The sequence below is a fragment of the Siniperca chuatsi genome, linkage group LG23 (genome assembly GCF_020085105.1).
Source record: "Siniperca chuatsi isolate FFG_IHB_CAS linkage group LG23, ASM2008510v1, whole genome shotgun sequence".
Lineage (NCBI taxonomy): Eukaryota > Metazoa > Chordata > Actinopteri > Centrarchiformes > Sinipercidae > Siniperca > Siniperca chuatsi.
The window spans coordinates 2,778,178-2,794,198 of record NC_058064.1 but is presented as its reverse complement, the minus strand read 5'-3'; the positions used below and the strand labels follow the sequence as shown (position 1 = coordinate 2,794,198).

Sequence of the window (16,021 nt, the reverse complement as noted above, 5' to 3'; positions counted from 1 at the left end):
AATAAAACTGTGAGGTTTGTAATTTAGGCAACCACGACAACCACGTCAGAAACAAAACCACTACGCTGTGTCTTCTCATGTGGTGTAGTGATGTTCAGTGTTACCATAGCGACAGATGTAGGCTGATGTAAGAGCGTCTTCTGCTGTCACTGTGAATATTAATGGATCTGTAGTTGTGTTTCTTTTTCTGTACAGATGGAAACCTACTGCTGAGCCCCTAACTCATCAACACACAACCACACACTCAATCAGAAGATGCAGCGCAGTTGTCTCTAGCTGTTGCTCATTCAACATGACAGCAGACAGATGGCTGAGAGAGAGAGATACAGAAAAAAGAAAGAGAGAGGGGGGTAGATTGAGTTATAAGGTTGGTGTCAGAGTAGATTTTGGTTACAGTTCTCAAAAAGCTTCAGGCTGCAAACATCACTATGAGAAACGACACACTCCTCTACCTCTCTCTCTCTCTCTCTCTGTGGCTGCAGCCTCACTGATCGCTCATTCATCACAGAGTTTCTGTCTGGCTCAGGTTGTTTTTGAATTTCTTCTCACACAGTTCTTTCGTAGGTAATCTACTCTGAATGCAGCAACATGGACGGTCATCTCACAGAGCCAAATGTGATTTTGTCTCTGGGATGGCATTTCTCGAAAACGACCAATCTGCAGCCACAGTGTAATCCCAGGCAGCTCTGGGAACAGCGCCTTACTTAAAGGGAAATTCTGATATTTGTCAACTTGGTCTTATTCACATATTTTTGTCCACTATAACTGTCAATCATTGTGGTTTGCTTTCGCTTTTAGCTTGTGTGCATGCTTAAGAAGTACTGTAGGAGTGAATGCAAAAACATGATTTGTGTCTGCAAGAGGAGCCAGACTCAGAAACTAAATTATGAACTAAAGGTCCCTTTTACAACTTGTGTACCGCTTCAGTGACAGTTAGAACTTTTAAGATTCTGCAAATTAGACCGATGATGGGTTAGAAAACCATGGTGGCGTCTGAAATGCAATTTTCACACATGAGAAAACAGCAACACAGAGTCATCCTGTTGTATTTACTGTTGCGTGACTGTGATGTTTGAATGGATGTAATGAATGAATGAAAAGGAGAAAAGGAGACTGACTTCTGAGTGTTTGATGGTTATTTATTTCTGCTTTACAACGTAACCGTCATGAAACAATCAGCAAATAAAGTTTTATAGCTCTACTTCACTCGCTCCCTCTCTCCCATTCACTCCTGAGCTTTCTTGACCACTGCTTCCTCTCTCATTTACTTTACTTGTTCACACACACTATGTCTCTGTTTATTTCGCTCTTTTTAAAAACTCATTGGGAGGCTGACAACATATCTGTTTTAACATCCATCCTCCTAATATTAATACTAGTGGCACCCAGTGCTACATTATTTTGTGAATGAAGCGGTACATAAGTTGTAGTTTTTTTAGCCCTGCTAACTCCACCCCGATAGTACTACCCTCGGAGCAGGGACTTTTTTGGCACCCAAAACTATCATACAGAAACTAAACTTAGTTCCTAGTTCCTCCCATTTGGAGTTCCTAAAAAGGTTCTTGGTCCTGGACCACTGCAGTTCCAGGGAAACACCCTGTTTGTGTAGTTTTCATCAACTGCCACTAAACAATAAACAAAGACTTTCAATTAGACTCAAAAACCCGTTTGAGATGATTTGAGGTTCATGTTCCTTGCCCCATCAATGTTGTTCTTGCTGGAGTCTGCATTTTCCAAATCTCTACACTGAAGATGTTGAATAAATATTAGTCATAATGGACAAAAACTCAGGTTGACAACTTCCTTGGCCGTGGTAATGCAATGGCAGATTTGCTAAACATGCACATCTATTAGTGGGAACTGAGCAAAACTGCGAATGTGCAGACAGAAAGAAGCTCAGGACTCAGGACTCAGGAAAACCCTCTACTGCAAGGCAACAGTGTTAATCCTTGAGCCACCAAGCTGCACTTATCTAGTGGTTGCTATTTGCTTTGTTACTATTATTGTCATTATTATTCCTATGACTATAATTCCTATTATTATCACTTTATTAATATTAATATTACCACTACCATTAAATTATTACTATTTTAAAATTCTAGGGGGAATTTGCATTGTGCTTCCCCCACGCCCCTTCTCTCTTGGCGCTATATAAATAAAATTGAAGACAGACACATCATCGGTCCTTATTACAAAGCAATTGAAAACAAACAGAAACAGACAGAAACAGTGGATCAGCCTGGCTGCACTCTCCCTCTGTGTGTCCAGATGTCTTACAGGCCGAGTGACAGATGAGCCTCTCAGAAAGAGAGAGAGAACAGGAAACATTTGAAAAACCTTTGTCCACCACATTCTTATGTTATGTGTGTGTGTGTGTGCGTGTGTGTGTGTGTGTGTGTCTTTGAACAGGGGATTGTAAACCAGACTGAACCAATATTTCTTCTGGTTACAGTTTTTTCTGAATGCTTAAGCGCTAATCGTGATTCTTGTAGCACAATTTCTAAAACTATTAATACGTATAGCAAAACCACTCACTGAGTTTGCAAAACTAAAAGCACAAACACTGCTTTGCACTCAGTTTGCAATTTTGTAACACACACTTTGCAAAACTGTAGGCACAATTCACTGCACAACACTCTTTTTGCAGAACTTTAAACACAACTCACTTCTTACACTCAATTACCAAATTTCCAACACACTCCTAGCAAAATTATACACATGTATGGCTATCATTAACACTATTTTGCCAACTGTCTGGCACACTTTCACATGTGAAAACTGTTTTAGATAATTAGTTCACTTTGCAATCAGCATAAGCACTATAAATAAGCCACAGGTAAGCTGTCTGTGTGGAGTACAATGGAAGGAGCAGTAAGAGTGAGAAGAGTGAGAATCAGAGGAGGCCGAGGGAGAGGACGTGGAGGTGAAGAAGTTGGAGGAAGAGGACGTGGAGGTGAAGAAGTGAGAGGGTTAGAGGAACTTAGAGGAAGAGGACAAGGACGAGCAAGAAGAGGACGAGGAGGGGAAAGAGGAAGGGTAAGAAGAGTAAGAAATAGAATAATTGATGACATCAGAGCTACAATAGTGGACCATGTCATCAACCATGGGATGACCCTGAGGGAAGCTGGCCAACGGGTTCAGCCTAATTTGAGCCGCTACACTGTGGCAAGCATCATTAGGACATTTCGAAATGAGAATCGGTAAGTACTTTGTAGCACTGCCATACTCTAATGAGAAACACAACAGTACCATACATGCAAAAATACTGAAATTGTTACTTTACAGAATTGCTAGACGTCCAGATGTTGGGGGCAGAGGAAGAATGTTCACTCCAGAGCAAGAGACCCATATAGTGATAATGCAATAAGACTGTGCGAAATACAGCAGCGCATAATTGATAATGACACCATCTTTCAAAATATACACAGTGTAAGCATTTCTGCACTAAGTCGTGTACTTGCGCGCCACAGAATAAGAATGAAGCAAATTTACAGAGTTCCTTTCGAGAGAAACACAGAACGTGTAAAGCAACTGCGATATGACTATGTGCAGGTAAGCTATAGTGTCATTGGTTCTGAATTTGGAAGTGCATACTGTAGTGCTGTGCATGGGCCTGATGTGTTGCATTTGTTTTGTCTTGTCCAGAGAGTGATGGAACTAGAAGCAGATGCCATGGGACATGAGCTACTTTTTGTAGATGAGGCCGGTTTTAACCTCAGTAAAACCAGGAGACGTGGCAGGAACATTATTGGACACCGTGTCATCATCAATGTCCCAGGACAACGTGGTGGTAACATAACCATGTGTGCAGCTATAAACCAAAATGGTGTTGTTCACCATCATGCAACCATAGGCCCATACAACACTGCACACATTACTGCATTCCTGGACACCTTACATGACATGCTCACTGTTCAGAGACCAGAGCATACCCGATATGTCATCATATGGGACAATGTTAGTTTCCATAGGGCTGCTTTGGTCCGCAACTGGTTTACAGACCACCCAATCTTCATGGCACTCAACCTCCCTCCATACTCTCCATTCTTGAATCCCATCGAGGAGTTCTTCTCTGCCTGGCGCTGGAAAGTGTACGACCGTCATCCTCATCAACAGGTAGCCCTTTTACAGGCAATGGAGGAGGCATGTGGAGATATTGACCAGGCATCATGTCAGGCCTGGATACGGCATTCAAGGAGATATTTTCCCCGGTGCCTTGGACTGGAGGATATCGCATGCGATGTGGACGAAATTTTGTGGCCGGACCCAGAAAGACGACATGATGTAGGCTGATTGTCTTTTTTTTTTCTCTTTTTTTTTGTGAAATTACTATTTTGTGTTCTGACTTTGTCTTGGTTTTGATGAGTGTGAATAAACACCAATACTTGAAGTTTGGATCCTTGTATGTTTACATGACACTATGACAAAAGTATGACCTCAAATTGACATCTGTACACAGAGAAAGCAAAAGCCAGATGTGTTTTGTATTCATACTATCAGTGTGTAGTTGGCACATTGTGTGCTTAGTAGATGATGGCTTGTGTTTACTGTTTGATACGAAAACACCATTTTTACAAAGGTGTGAAGAGTTAATCTAGCTGTGTTCGCTTTTGCAAGAGAACTACAATGTTTTGATAATTGGGTGAAAGGTTTTCTTATTTGTGTGTAGAGTTTTGCAAAAATAGCCAATAGTTACAAAAAATGTGCTTAAGCAATCAGAAAAAACTGTAAAAGAAGACTCACCTGGCCAGGTTGAAGGCATCATCGATAAGTCCCGCCCTGTTTCCAACGGAGATGATCTGAGAGAGAAAGAGAAACAAAGAGGGAGACAGACAGAGAGGGAGTAAAACAGACAAAGAAGAAAGCAGAGACAGAGTTAAACAGAACGGGAGACTGCCATACAGACAGACAGAGAAATGACAGAAAGTCAGAAAGACAGATAGTAACAGACAGACAGTTAGACAGATAAATGACAGACAGGCTGGCATACTTGAGGGTTGGTGTGGAGCTGTTGAATCAGCAGTTTCCAGTTCTGGAGGTCATAGTTCACACGGAAATAGCCTGTCTGGTTGATGTTGCCTAGCAACCAGGTTTTGTCATTCATCTGACCAACCCTGTGGGTTTCTGAGACAAAATACAAACATTTGTCAACAGTCGCTCCCTGATCAAAACAGCACTGATTCAACCAAAAATGTAAAGAAAAATAAATCCAAGATATTCATTGAAGGTCATCGGCTATGCTGATGATACCACACCGTCCTGTTGGGTTCCTCGCATTATTTCAAAGTTGCATGAAATCTTGTCATTACTTTCTAAATGTGATTCATAATCTTTTGAAACTGGAAGTTGAGGCAGAGCACAAACAGTGAGGGATCAGTCTGAAGTGTAAACCAATTAGTTACTGTATGTGGAGAAAGACGAGCGAGAAAGATGGGCAGGATTGTTCTAAATTTGTGATGACTTAATTGGTTGTACTTTTTAGTTACCTATTATGCCTCATTCATGTCATATGGCAGTTACCATAATTACAAGTTTCCAACTTGTAAATGCTGTTAGAAGTCAGAATTCAGGTTTTTCGGAAAGCTCATATATATCAAACTAATCACAGCTTTATATTATTATGTATACTATGTATTCTCCAAAAACTTCTATTCTTCTAAGTAGAATTAGCTTTATTCTCAAAAAACCAAAGTAGATCTAGCTTCACTTTCCAAAAACAGCCTTAGAGAGAGTTTTATTCTCCAAAAAACAGAAGCAGAACAAGCTTTATTCCTAAAAAAAACTGAACAAGAATGAGTTTTATTCCCCCCAAAAAGACAGAGTTTTATGCTTCAAAACAAAACAAACAGAATGAGGTTTATTCCCTCTGCTAACACAACGCTGAACACTGAAAAATGGAAAACACTGAGTCGAGCCTTCTTCAAAGCAATATACCTGAGAGTTCGAATTTTTTAGTCCATTAAATACAAATCACATATCTCGAGATAATGAGATAATTAATTTGAGATAGTGTGCTCTGTTAACATAACAAAATAATCCCAAGATAACGGCTTGTTAGCTCAAGTGTAACAAGATAATTAAGTCATCATGGTAAAATGAACTTTTATGGAGATAAGTGATGTCAGATCTCAGAGCAGAACACAGCAGTAATTTCTAGTTTTAGTACTTAAAGCATACCGGCAGTACCGTACCTGTCTTGTTGTTGATCCAGATGAGGCTCTCTGAACAAACAGTGGATGCATTTCCCACAGCGACCGTCAATGGCAGCTGCCACTGTAAACTACAGAGAGGGAGAGTGATGTCAGTAATGGGCGGTGGAATTGGATTGAGTTTTATTGCCTCAGTTATCAGATACAGAGACATTAGAGAGAGAGTGATGGTCAGCGATGATCATTCAACATCAGTCAGCTGGAAATGGAGTGAGCGACACTGACTGCGTTATAGAGAGAGAGAGAGACAGAAAGTGAGAGTGCAATAGCTGCAGCAGTCAACCAACATCAGTCAAGTGGAAGTGGCTGAGGGTTATTGTCTTTTTCAGAGAGCGAGGGAGGCTAAATGTGCTGTCCAGTGAAAACTGCGTGTGGTGGTTAGTTTGGTGATTTTTCCATTTTCAGATCAGTTGAAAGATACATAAAGGCTCCTTTACTGCTTGAGTGAATTCCCCATACTTATTAGACTCATAAAACCTTTTAAAAAACAATTATCTCAAAATTGTATCACTGCTGAGCTTAAACAAGGCTGTTTTTCTTAATTGCTCAGAAGTTGACATTAAAGAGATAAGTAGTTTTGAATAGCAGCAAGATAGACAGAATGACATGGGCGTAACTCAGCTCTGCAGAATACAGACTGTTTAAAACTACCCAACAAATCCAACCTCCTAACAAAAGTGACAGCAACTGGACCCAAACAAAATGAGAGACGTGTGTTCTAGTGCCAGTGTAATTGACGTTTTATAGTCCAAATGGTGAATAGAACCTATTTGTTAATGATGTTAGACTCTTTGAGATCTCATTTTAGGAGAATCAGAGAAGCTGCAGAATCATATGATCATTTAATTTTGATATGCACATGTTGACCCCTTTCCTTCTCAATCTTTGTTTTCCTTTTCTTTCAAGATTTAACCTGCAAAAATAAGGTGTTTTATTTTGCCATTTCTTAACTACTACTACATAAAAAAATAATGAATATAACAGCAAAACTTCCGTAAAGATAATAACTATACACACTATAAATCACTGCACTGAAAATGAACCCAGTTTGGGTCAATATAGTACTGACAAAATACTGGGTTAACTTTACCCAGTACCAATGAGTTGTTTTGACCCAGTGGAAAACACAAGACTTGCAGTTTTACCTCAAAACCATCACAAATGTATTGTCAGTTGTACAAAACAATGTGCATATGACATTCAAAACTGCAAAGGATACATTAACATTGAGCTGAATTTGATGCATTTTAACCCAGTGTGTTTTAGTGTGTAGTGACTCCTAATTGGTTTCAGTAGTAGTACAATGTCCTAATATGTCAGTACTGTTTGCGTTATGGCAGCAGCACATGATCAAATTTTATGATTTGGCTTTTCACCTGCGGGTGTTGCTAGAGGGCATGATTAAAAAAAGCTTTGGGTAATCAATCTATTCGCAATACTTGGTACTGAAGGGATGATACTGCTAAAACAACTGCAGCAGCTGTACCTCTCAGCATCTAGTTTTGTTGTTCAGCCACAGTAATGCTGTGTTATGTGTTAATGCTGTTATGACAGCATTCACAGCCCAATACACAATTATGCACTTATGCGTAAAAGAAAGAAAATGAAAATCACTAAGCCCAAGCCATTAGGTGATGTGTGTTCCATCAAATGAACATCAGATTACAGGCTGAGAGTATGCGTCCTGTGTAGACTGTTAATGTTAATGTTAACGTGACCTCGCTGCTAGAAAAGATTTCCTCTTAAATAACCTAAAACATTAATTCCAAGTATTACAGGACAGGAATACTTTGCATACTGTCTCATTGCATTCATATTGTTAATATACTGCATAAAGTTTGGTTAAGAGTAGCCCTTAAAGAAAGCTCGGCCCCCCAACACACCGCTCCCAGCCATGACTTTGATGAGAACAAACCACCCTGGTTAACAGACTCTACAAACATAATTCGGGCAGATTTTTCTGAACTATTTGACATGCTGAACTCATTTTACACAGACCTTTCCACTGTCTGACACTCTCTGTAAAAACTAAGCAGTTAAAACCTTTTGATGCCATTCAGCAAACTACTATGAAAACCAGTCAGATACAAAACAGCTGAAGAAGTTGCTGGTTTGCAGTGCTGCAACCTAACAAAGTACATTTACCAAAGTATGTTACTGGTTAGAAATATTCTTCTTTTTACTTCACTATATTTATTTAATAATTAAAAATAATAATTTGATAGACTGGTAACTTATTATTTTACATACAAAACATGCTGTTGATTGATGATTAACTGACGTCATAAATTAAACTACTTGACCAACAAGATTAAATTGCTGCTTACACATTAATGCATCAGTGAAAACAGTCAAATAATTATTTATTTATATATATTTATGCACACTGAAGGGGGTCTGTGTTGCCTGCATAATGACTACTTTTACTTTTAATAATATAGTACATTTTGATGATAATATTACTGTACTTTGGACTGTCCTGTACTTACTGTACTTTTACTTATGGAAAGTAGGTGAGTACTGAAGGAACTACTCACTGATGCTTTTTGCTAGTGACCAGTAGATGCTGTTAACACACACACACACACACACAGTCGTGTTTCCTCCGTTTTGGGGACATTGTATGGACTTACATTCATTCCCTGGGGACTTACTCTAACCATAACCACTACTAGTCTAGCCTTAACCCTTACCCTAACCTTAAACCAAGTCTTCACCCTAAAATTTAATGATTTACATTATAGGGACCTGCATTTTGTCCCCATAAGGAAGGCGAGTCCCCACAATGTGACTGTGTACTGTGTAAATATATTTATGTCCCCACAACATGAGTAATACCAGCCCACACACTCACACACACACACACAAACACACTGCAGCAGCCTCATTTTAACCTGAACAGTCACTGTATGTGAGTACTAATGATACTAATAAAAGAGTCTTTAAAGTGAGACCTTTTCTTTGGTTCCATTAAAAACCCTGAGACTCAGTTTCTAATTGGACTCATTTTGATCAAATTGATTCATATTTTATTTAAAGTGGATTTTAATTACAGACAGCAAACAATCAGCAATTAATCCATCCATTTAAGGAGAGAGTGTGTGTGTGTGTGTGTGTGTGTGTGTGTGTGTGGTAAGGGTCATTGTAACACAATCAGCCAGAGAAAGACCCATTTACCAATCCCATAACAGCCATCTGTCGCCGCGGGCAACCGTGGATCAATACCGCTGCCTAGTAACAAATATTTAATCTGATATTTATATCAACGTGATTGACAGGAGTGGAACTCAATCACACACACACACACACACACACACACACACACACACACACAGTCAGCAGTATGGACAGCAGAATGTGTTTATTAATATTTGAGCAAAATGAAGCCTGTTTATAGACAACAGTGTGTGTGTGAGACAGAAAGAGAATGTGTGTGTGTGTGTGCTGAGTTAATGGTTTATTCATCAAAGGCAGAAACCAGCTGAAAACACACACACACACACACACACACTTACACACTGTAGGTAGAGAGAAAGGCAGCATGACTGAGGAGTTTCTAAAGTTTCAACACAGACAGCCCTTCACCTCTCTGTCTCTCTCTGTCCCTCCTCTTCCTCACCTCCCAATTAAAAACCACTTTGACCCCATTCATACTTTTCATTTCATGTGTCTCAAAATCAAAACATAAGGTTCAAAAATACACCTGCTGATTTGATCCCATATAGTGTGTGTTAGTGGAAGACAACGTCCTGACACAGAGACTAGCATGTCTGAATTCATTGGCCTTCTCTTGCCTACTTTGACAACTTGTTGACCAATAGGAGAATAGAGCGTCTTTCAGTACTGTAAACATGGAGAAGCCAAAGAGGAATGATGTTGTTGGGCCTGACCCTCACACTTCCTTCACAATGTCAGATGCACTGTACATAATGCATGTCATGAAAGAAGGCAAGCTATGATTTGTCAATTGGTCCAATGTGTAGTCTCTTGGCCAGGTCATTGGAAGAAATTTGAAAGTCTTAGGGACAAGTATAAAGCATGGACCAATGCTACGATGCTTTAAAAAACTCAAAACTCAACAAAAAAAATATGCAAAACAGGAGAAAACACAATGAATAATACAATAAAATGACCATAAAACTCAACGACGAGCAGCAGAACATTCACGACTACATGAGGGATCCCTCTTTAAAAACTGTCTCAGTTTGAGTTTAAAATGATCCCAGTCATGATCCATTTGAAGTTCTGTGGGTAAGAAGTTCCACACATTGGGTCTAAGGCTGTCTGTCCAAAGGAGGATTTACAAAAACAGACTGGAAGTCTGAAATGATTCTTCAGGAAGTTGTTCCACGCATTAATGCGAGCGGAACATGCTGTTGTAGACAGCTGTATTGATTAAAATAGAAGATCTGTCCCTTCAAACATATTACAGACAACAAAAAAATACATTAGGTGTCTGCGAGTGCAGTCACTGCACACGGTCGTTCTTAAAACGTCCACAAGAAGTCCCCAGATGATGAAATTTACATTTTGCCTTGTAGTTTTTTCATTGTCTTAATGTGTTTTTATGTCATACTGTTTTTCTACTTATTATGCATCTTAATTATTTTCATAAATCCCTTTGTGGTGCTTATATACTGCTTTAGAAAGTTAAAGCAGTATATAAATAAACTTTACTTCCTTACAACTGTGTGTCTGAGGACTCTGTCCTGTTTAGCAGCTAATTAAATCAAACACGCAGCCACTCGTCCTCCAATCACATCTCTGTTTACCTGTCAGGTGACAAGGCTTCGTTTCTCTTTAGCTACAGTCACAGAAATGAGTTGTGATGTGTTTATCCTGTTTGATTTATTTTCAGTATCATTAGCTCGACCTTATCGTTAGCTCACGCTGTCCTCTGGTTTCTCCTTGTCTCTTTTTCTGTCAGCTCAGTTCTTTAAAAAGCATTTATTTGCCTCGCTGCATTGGCTGTTTGATGGTGGGAAAATAAAAGACACAAATTTGAAACGTCTCCCTCAAACCGCCAGAGACTGGAAGAAGAGGAGAATGTAAAGTGTTTGACAAAAAATAAACTGTGAGCTTTAAAATGTCACCTTAACACTTTAAGTTAAAAATGCAACAAAAAGTTTGAAAAGAAAGATTATCATTTGAATAAAAAGCCTTTCCAACTTAATTTCCTTCAAGAGACAGATGACTGGTTGCCAGGCAATTAGGAAGAGGTGATTGGCTGTCAGTCACTAGTAGAAAGTCTCATTGAGATCAAGACTTCTTTTACGAGAAAGACCTTAGAAAAAGGTCAACGTTCACAAGTATTATTATGAATAACAGTAAGAGGAATGAGGTGCATGTTACTGGAAACCAGTCCTCCCCGGTTCAGTGTTGCTATGTGGAACTTTTAAAACCTATTCTGTGATCTGGTGTCATGAAAACACAAGTATGCTGATGTCTTCTAGATGTCAGTGATGATCTTTTCACATAACTCATAGTGGTGAATGTAAGCTGTCTTGAATAAAGAATCACATGGCGCTGTGGTAAATGGCATCCAGTGCAGCAGCATGTGCATACAGGATATCTAATCTATAGATAGGATAGTGGATTGTATAACGTTTGATTCTGTTTTGAATGGAGAAAAAAGCTCTGTTCTGGTATGAGAATTTTTAGTTTTTGAACGAGGTGTTTTGAAGGACAATCTGCTATCTAACCAAATTCCTAAGTACTCATAATGCTGTACTGTATCTTTTTTAGATTTCCATTGAGAGCATGAATCGAAGCTTCGTGCTCTTGCGAAATGTATATATTTGCACTTTTTGGAGTTTAGAACAAGCCTAAAATCTTAACTTAATAGTTAATTAATTAAAGGGGTCCTGTTTGTGGTAGGGCCGATGACATACAAGATGATATCGTCACTACAAATACTGAACATTGCAGTGCTCAGGTGGAAAGTAAAAAACAGGCCCATCACTCTCACTCCTCATTCCATGTCATCTCTCTACTGTCCATTTACTAATTAAGGCATAAAAATGCACATGAAATACACACAAACAAACAGACAAAAAAAGCAGGGTGCCTAATATTGGTCCTTGTGTGAAATCAACCATCTGAGGACTTGATTTGAAACCATCTACAACAACACTCTGAGCTCTACCAGCTGTGAACGGTCATCAAAATCATCAAAACCCATGGAAAGCAGCTTATTTAACGACCTTTTCATCATTTGTATCAAAAGCCTTGGACAGATTTACAGATTTAAGTGCTGCACAATGTTGCTTTTTATCAAGAGAGTCCACAGGTTGACAGTTGTTTAGGTCACGAGTGTCACCACCAATTAGAGAGAGCTGATTGGCTGTCAATTTCAATTTCTTTTCTTTCCTGTATATTTCCGTATATTTCTAAGAACTCTATGTTTCCCTGCATGTAAATAAAAAAATAAAAAAATCAGGAGTTTAAGTCAACAGCACTGTGGGACACTGCTGTGCTTCCGAACGCAGCTCCACAGGATCAAACAACAGCGTCGGCCTCTGATTCAATCCACTGCTGCCGCTGCTGCGTTCAGCCGTGACGATGGTTCAGCTTAAAGCACAACAACAGTTTCTTTTTACAAGTGTTGGTGAACACCCCAGGACCACTGAGTGTGTCTGAACGCAGCCCCATGAGACCCAACAAGAGCGAAAGAAAGCGTTCAACTCCACCTACAACAAACAGCTTCAGTTCATCAGCTGACGAGACTTCGGGAGCGTTTGAGCAGAGGAGCTCAAGTGAAACACAAAAGACTCCAGATGAAAGAAGAAAAAGAGAACAGAAGACGAGGGGAACAAGGTAAAGAGAGACTGAGTGGGTCAGAGTGATTGTAAATGTCAGCTACAGTACAAAAACATGACAGAAAGAAAAGAAAGAAAGAACTGAAAAGAAAAGAAGTGAACAACAGGTAAAAAAAAGAGGAAAGGAGCTGATGAAGTATTGATGGAGGAGAAAGTGGGTCGATAAAACAGCGAAGAGAATAAACTCCAGACGTTGTGAAAGATGTGAATAAAACATCAAGTGAATCAAATATAAATGAAATATAAATGATGTAAAGGTGGTAAAGAATGTGAAGAAAAACTGGAAAAGTGCTTTTTCAGGACAAAATGGAGGACAAACTTAATGCTTATTGAGGAGTGAAAAAAAGAGTTCAGGAGGATCCTTTCATATGAAGAACATGTGGGCTGTGTGTAACGAACAAGACAAAGACCGGCTAGTGTCCCCCAAAGACTGAGTATTTAGAACAGCTATTCTTAGAGCCACACGAGTGAAAATGTAAAGGTTATCCTGAGGGTCGCAGTCACTGTTGTCACTGATAGTAACAAACTGCATGACTTCATATTTCTATAAATTTCACTAAACCTCAAAACCTAAAAAATCCTGAGGTGTAGAGACTTGCTGTAAAAAAAGCTGGGAGCAGCTCGGACCCAGGGGATTTCCAGGATCGTTGCCTCTGTCTGTAGACCAGTCACAGCCTGAGTTAGGCTGCAGTCAGAACAAAAGCTGGATGGGACAGGAAATAGCGTGGGTATGGTTGTAAACATGAACTGTGAGATTCAGCATGGTTAGCATGCTCACAACAGCAGTCCACAAAGTTGTTAATTATACAGCGCTTTATCAAACACTTTTCTGTCATTGCCCTCTGTCACTGTCCTTGCACTCACTGTAGCCAATCAGCATCTCTCCTCTGCTGATTGTATTATTTCACCTGCAGTTATAAAACAAGAATATAAATAATCAACATTTCCTGAAAGAGAGGCCAATCCCTCCCCCTCTCTCAAAAAGTAAAAGTTCAATCAGGCTGAACTCTGCGCGAAGTGAAGGAGGCAAATTTCAGTTTGACTGAGTCATTAGTTTCTCTGCTGTTTACAAATATTACTGATGTAAACAAACCTTATCAATAACATTTTTATTATGTCAGACCCTATGTTTGATACTATTCATGGACAGCAATTCAATGTGTTTGTATCCTGAAATTGCCTCTCTATGTAGTAGTAGTTACTGGCGGAGTCCGACATTCCACACACAAAGGATTCACAGGATGTGATGTCAAGAGTTAAGTATTACCACGATGAATTACAATGTTCATTTTCTGTTTATGTGCACATCCTCTCCGTCCACAGCTCTGCACTATAAACAGATACACTTGTTCTTTTGTTGCATTTCTGCTCAACATCAGCTCTCTCACCAAGAAAGCACAACAGAGGCTGTTACTTCCTGCAGCAGCTGAAGAAATTCAACCTGCCAAAGACAAAGACAATGGTGGTGCACTTCTACACCGCCATCATCGAGTCCATCCCCACCTCCTCCATCACCATCTGGAAGCAAAACCCGTTAACCTGCTCAAAAGATGCTCTGTGCTTTGTCTCGTAGTGGCGCTTCACATTGCCGCTTTTAATAATCGCCACGGTCTCTGAACATATGAGGCAGACTGGTTTTGAACTGCCTGTGGGAAGAATGAACATGTAATTCAGTTCAAGGGGCAAAAAATAGGCTACCTTCTGAAAAAAAGGCAGACGGTAGGGGGGGCAGCCCCCTTGTTGAAAATGAACAAATCGCCTACTGACTGTAGCGTATCATTCGCTCGGCTGAGGTGATTGGCTGCAATCTGCCTTCCCCCCCAGGACCTGTAACTTGGAAAAGCGACCAGCTGCTTCAGACTTTCTGACATCACAGTCTAAAGTTTGCGCTAACGCTTGGAGTATAAAGCTGATTTTAAACTTAGTCTAACCTGCTGTTGTTCCTGCCTTCATGCCCGTACAGGAAGTGCTCCTGGTTGACAGTGATGTATTGAGTGGGGAGCTGCTCTGATTGGTTCTTGCTGATGGTAACAACGGGGTAGCCCATTTGTAGAGTCCACCTGTCCATCATCTCTCCGATGTTGATGTCCCGCCCCTCTGAACGCATGGCCTAGACAAAACACACGGCGTATGAATAATCAATGACTAATAATGACTAATTTACACAAAGTATTAACTGATTATTTTAATCATTAATTAGGTCATTATCCATCATCAATAACCTGGTAATAGGTTAACCAATATTTAGTTCAATGTCACTTAATTAGAGAAAAATGACTGACTTTCAGGTAATTAAAGAGCCATCTCAGTACAACGGACAGCACTAACGAAGATGAATCTAATTCAACAGACTCTTTTCCAGAAGTTTGTGAAGGACAAACAAGAAAACAAGCCTCGCCTCCACCTGTCAGTCATGCTGCCATGGCAACAAGAGTTTCCTCATCTCTGTCTCATCTAGTCGGTCTTAACGAGCGTTTCTCTGGCCTTCATTAGTACTGATTCGTTAAATAATTAACAGCTTCAGTCAGTCTGGCTGCTTTATCCCTAAAGAGCCAAATGTGGAACAGTTACAGGTTTAAATCCCTGCTGTAAAGCAAGGCACTGACACCGCACGGTGAGAGGTATTGGTGCTCTGCCCTGAAGCCTTTGAGCAAGGGGAGGACAGATGGTTCAAAACCCAGACAGGTAAACGGACAGGTAAGTGTTACCTGAGACAGTTTGCTCCACAGGTCGTCTCTGGCTGCGTTGCTGTACATGTGACTCAGCAGATAATCCTGAAAACAAAATACAGATCAGTCTACAGAACTTAAACACACCACGTGACAGGAAATGACATCATTTGGTAGACTGTGATTGGCACAACCTTCAGCTGTGTCTAAAATAGATCTGCATTTGTTATAAACTGTCTTTATGCACTAATGCAATGCCATCACGCATACCTGACCTGAACAGTAACTTTTAATTATAAATAGCACAATATACATTTTAAAAGGA

At 39.9% G+C, this 16,021-nt stretch overlaps 2 protein-coding genes across 4 annotated transcripts in view; one reads left to right on the top strand and one right to left on the bottom strand.

Moving 5' to 3' along the window:
• Positions 1 to 16,021, bottom strand: part of LOC122871443 (thyrotropin-releasing hormone-degrading ectoenzyme-like) — a 169,693-nt gene that overhangs the window by 25,210 nt on the left and 128,462 nt on the right. For all 3 annotated transcript variants that reach the window (XM_044186574.1, XM_044186573.1, XM_044186575.1), the window contains exons 9-13: positions 15,736 to 15,801; positions 14,959 to 15,137; positions 6,192 to 6,280; positions 4,991 to 5,124; positions 4,744 to 4,799 (exon numbers count right to left, since the gene is read on the bottom strand). In XM_044186574.1, coding sequence (XP_044042509.1) covers positions 4,744 to 4,799; positions 4,991 to 5,124; positions 6,192 to 6,280; positions 14,959 to 15,137; positions 15,736 to 15,801 — 524 coding nt within the window. The remainder of the gene's footprint in view (positions 1 to 4,743; positions 4,800 to 4,990; positions 5,125 to 6,191; positions 6,281 to 14,958; positions 15,138 to 15,735; positions 15,802 to 16,021) is intronic.
• Positions 3,466 to 4,726, top strand: LOC122871445. Its single transcript, XM_044186576.1, has 2 exons — positions 3,466 to 3,552; positions 3,646 to 4,726. Exons 1-2 carry the CDS (start codon positions 3,478 to 3,480, stop codon positions 4,291 to 4,293), a joined length of 723 nt encoding a protein of 240 aa, XP_044042511.1. The 5' UTR covers positions 3,466 to 3,477; the 3' UTR covers positions 4,294 to 4,726.

Excerpts from the sequence above, each read along its gene's own strand:
- LOC122871445 (XM_044186576.1), top strand. The coding sequence starts at position 3,478 with ATGAAGCAAATTTACAGAGTTCCTTTCGAGAGAAACACAGAACGTGTA. Across the intron at positions 3,553-3,645 it reads TGCGATATGACTATGTGCAG|AGAGTGATGGAACTAGAAGC; the intron begins GTAAGCTATAGT and ends TGTCTTGTCCAG.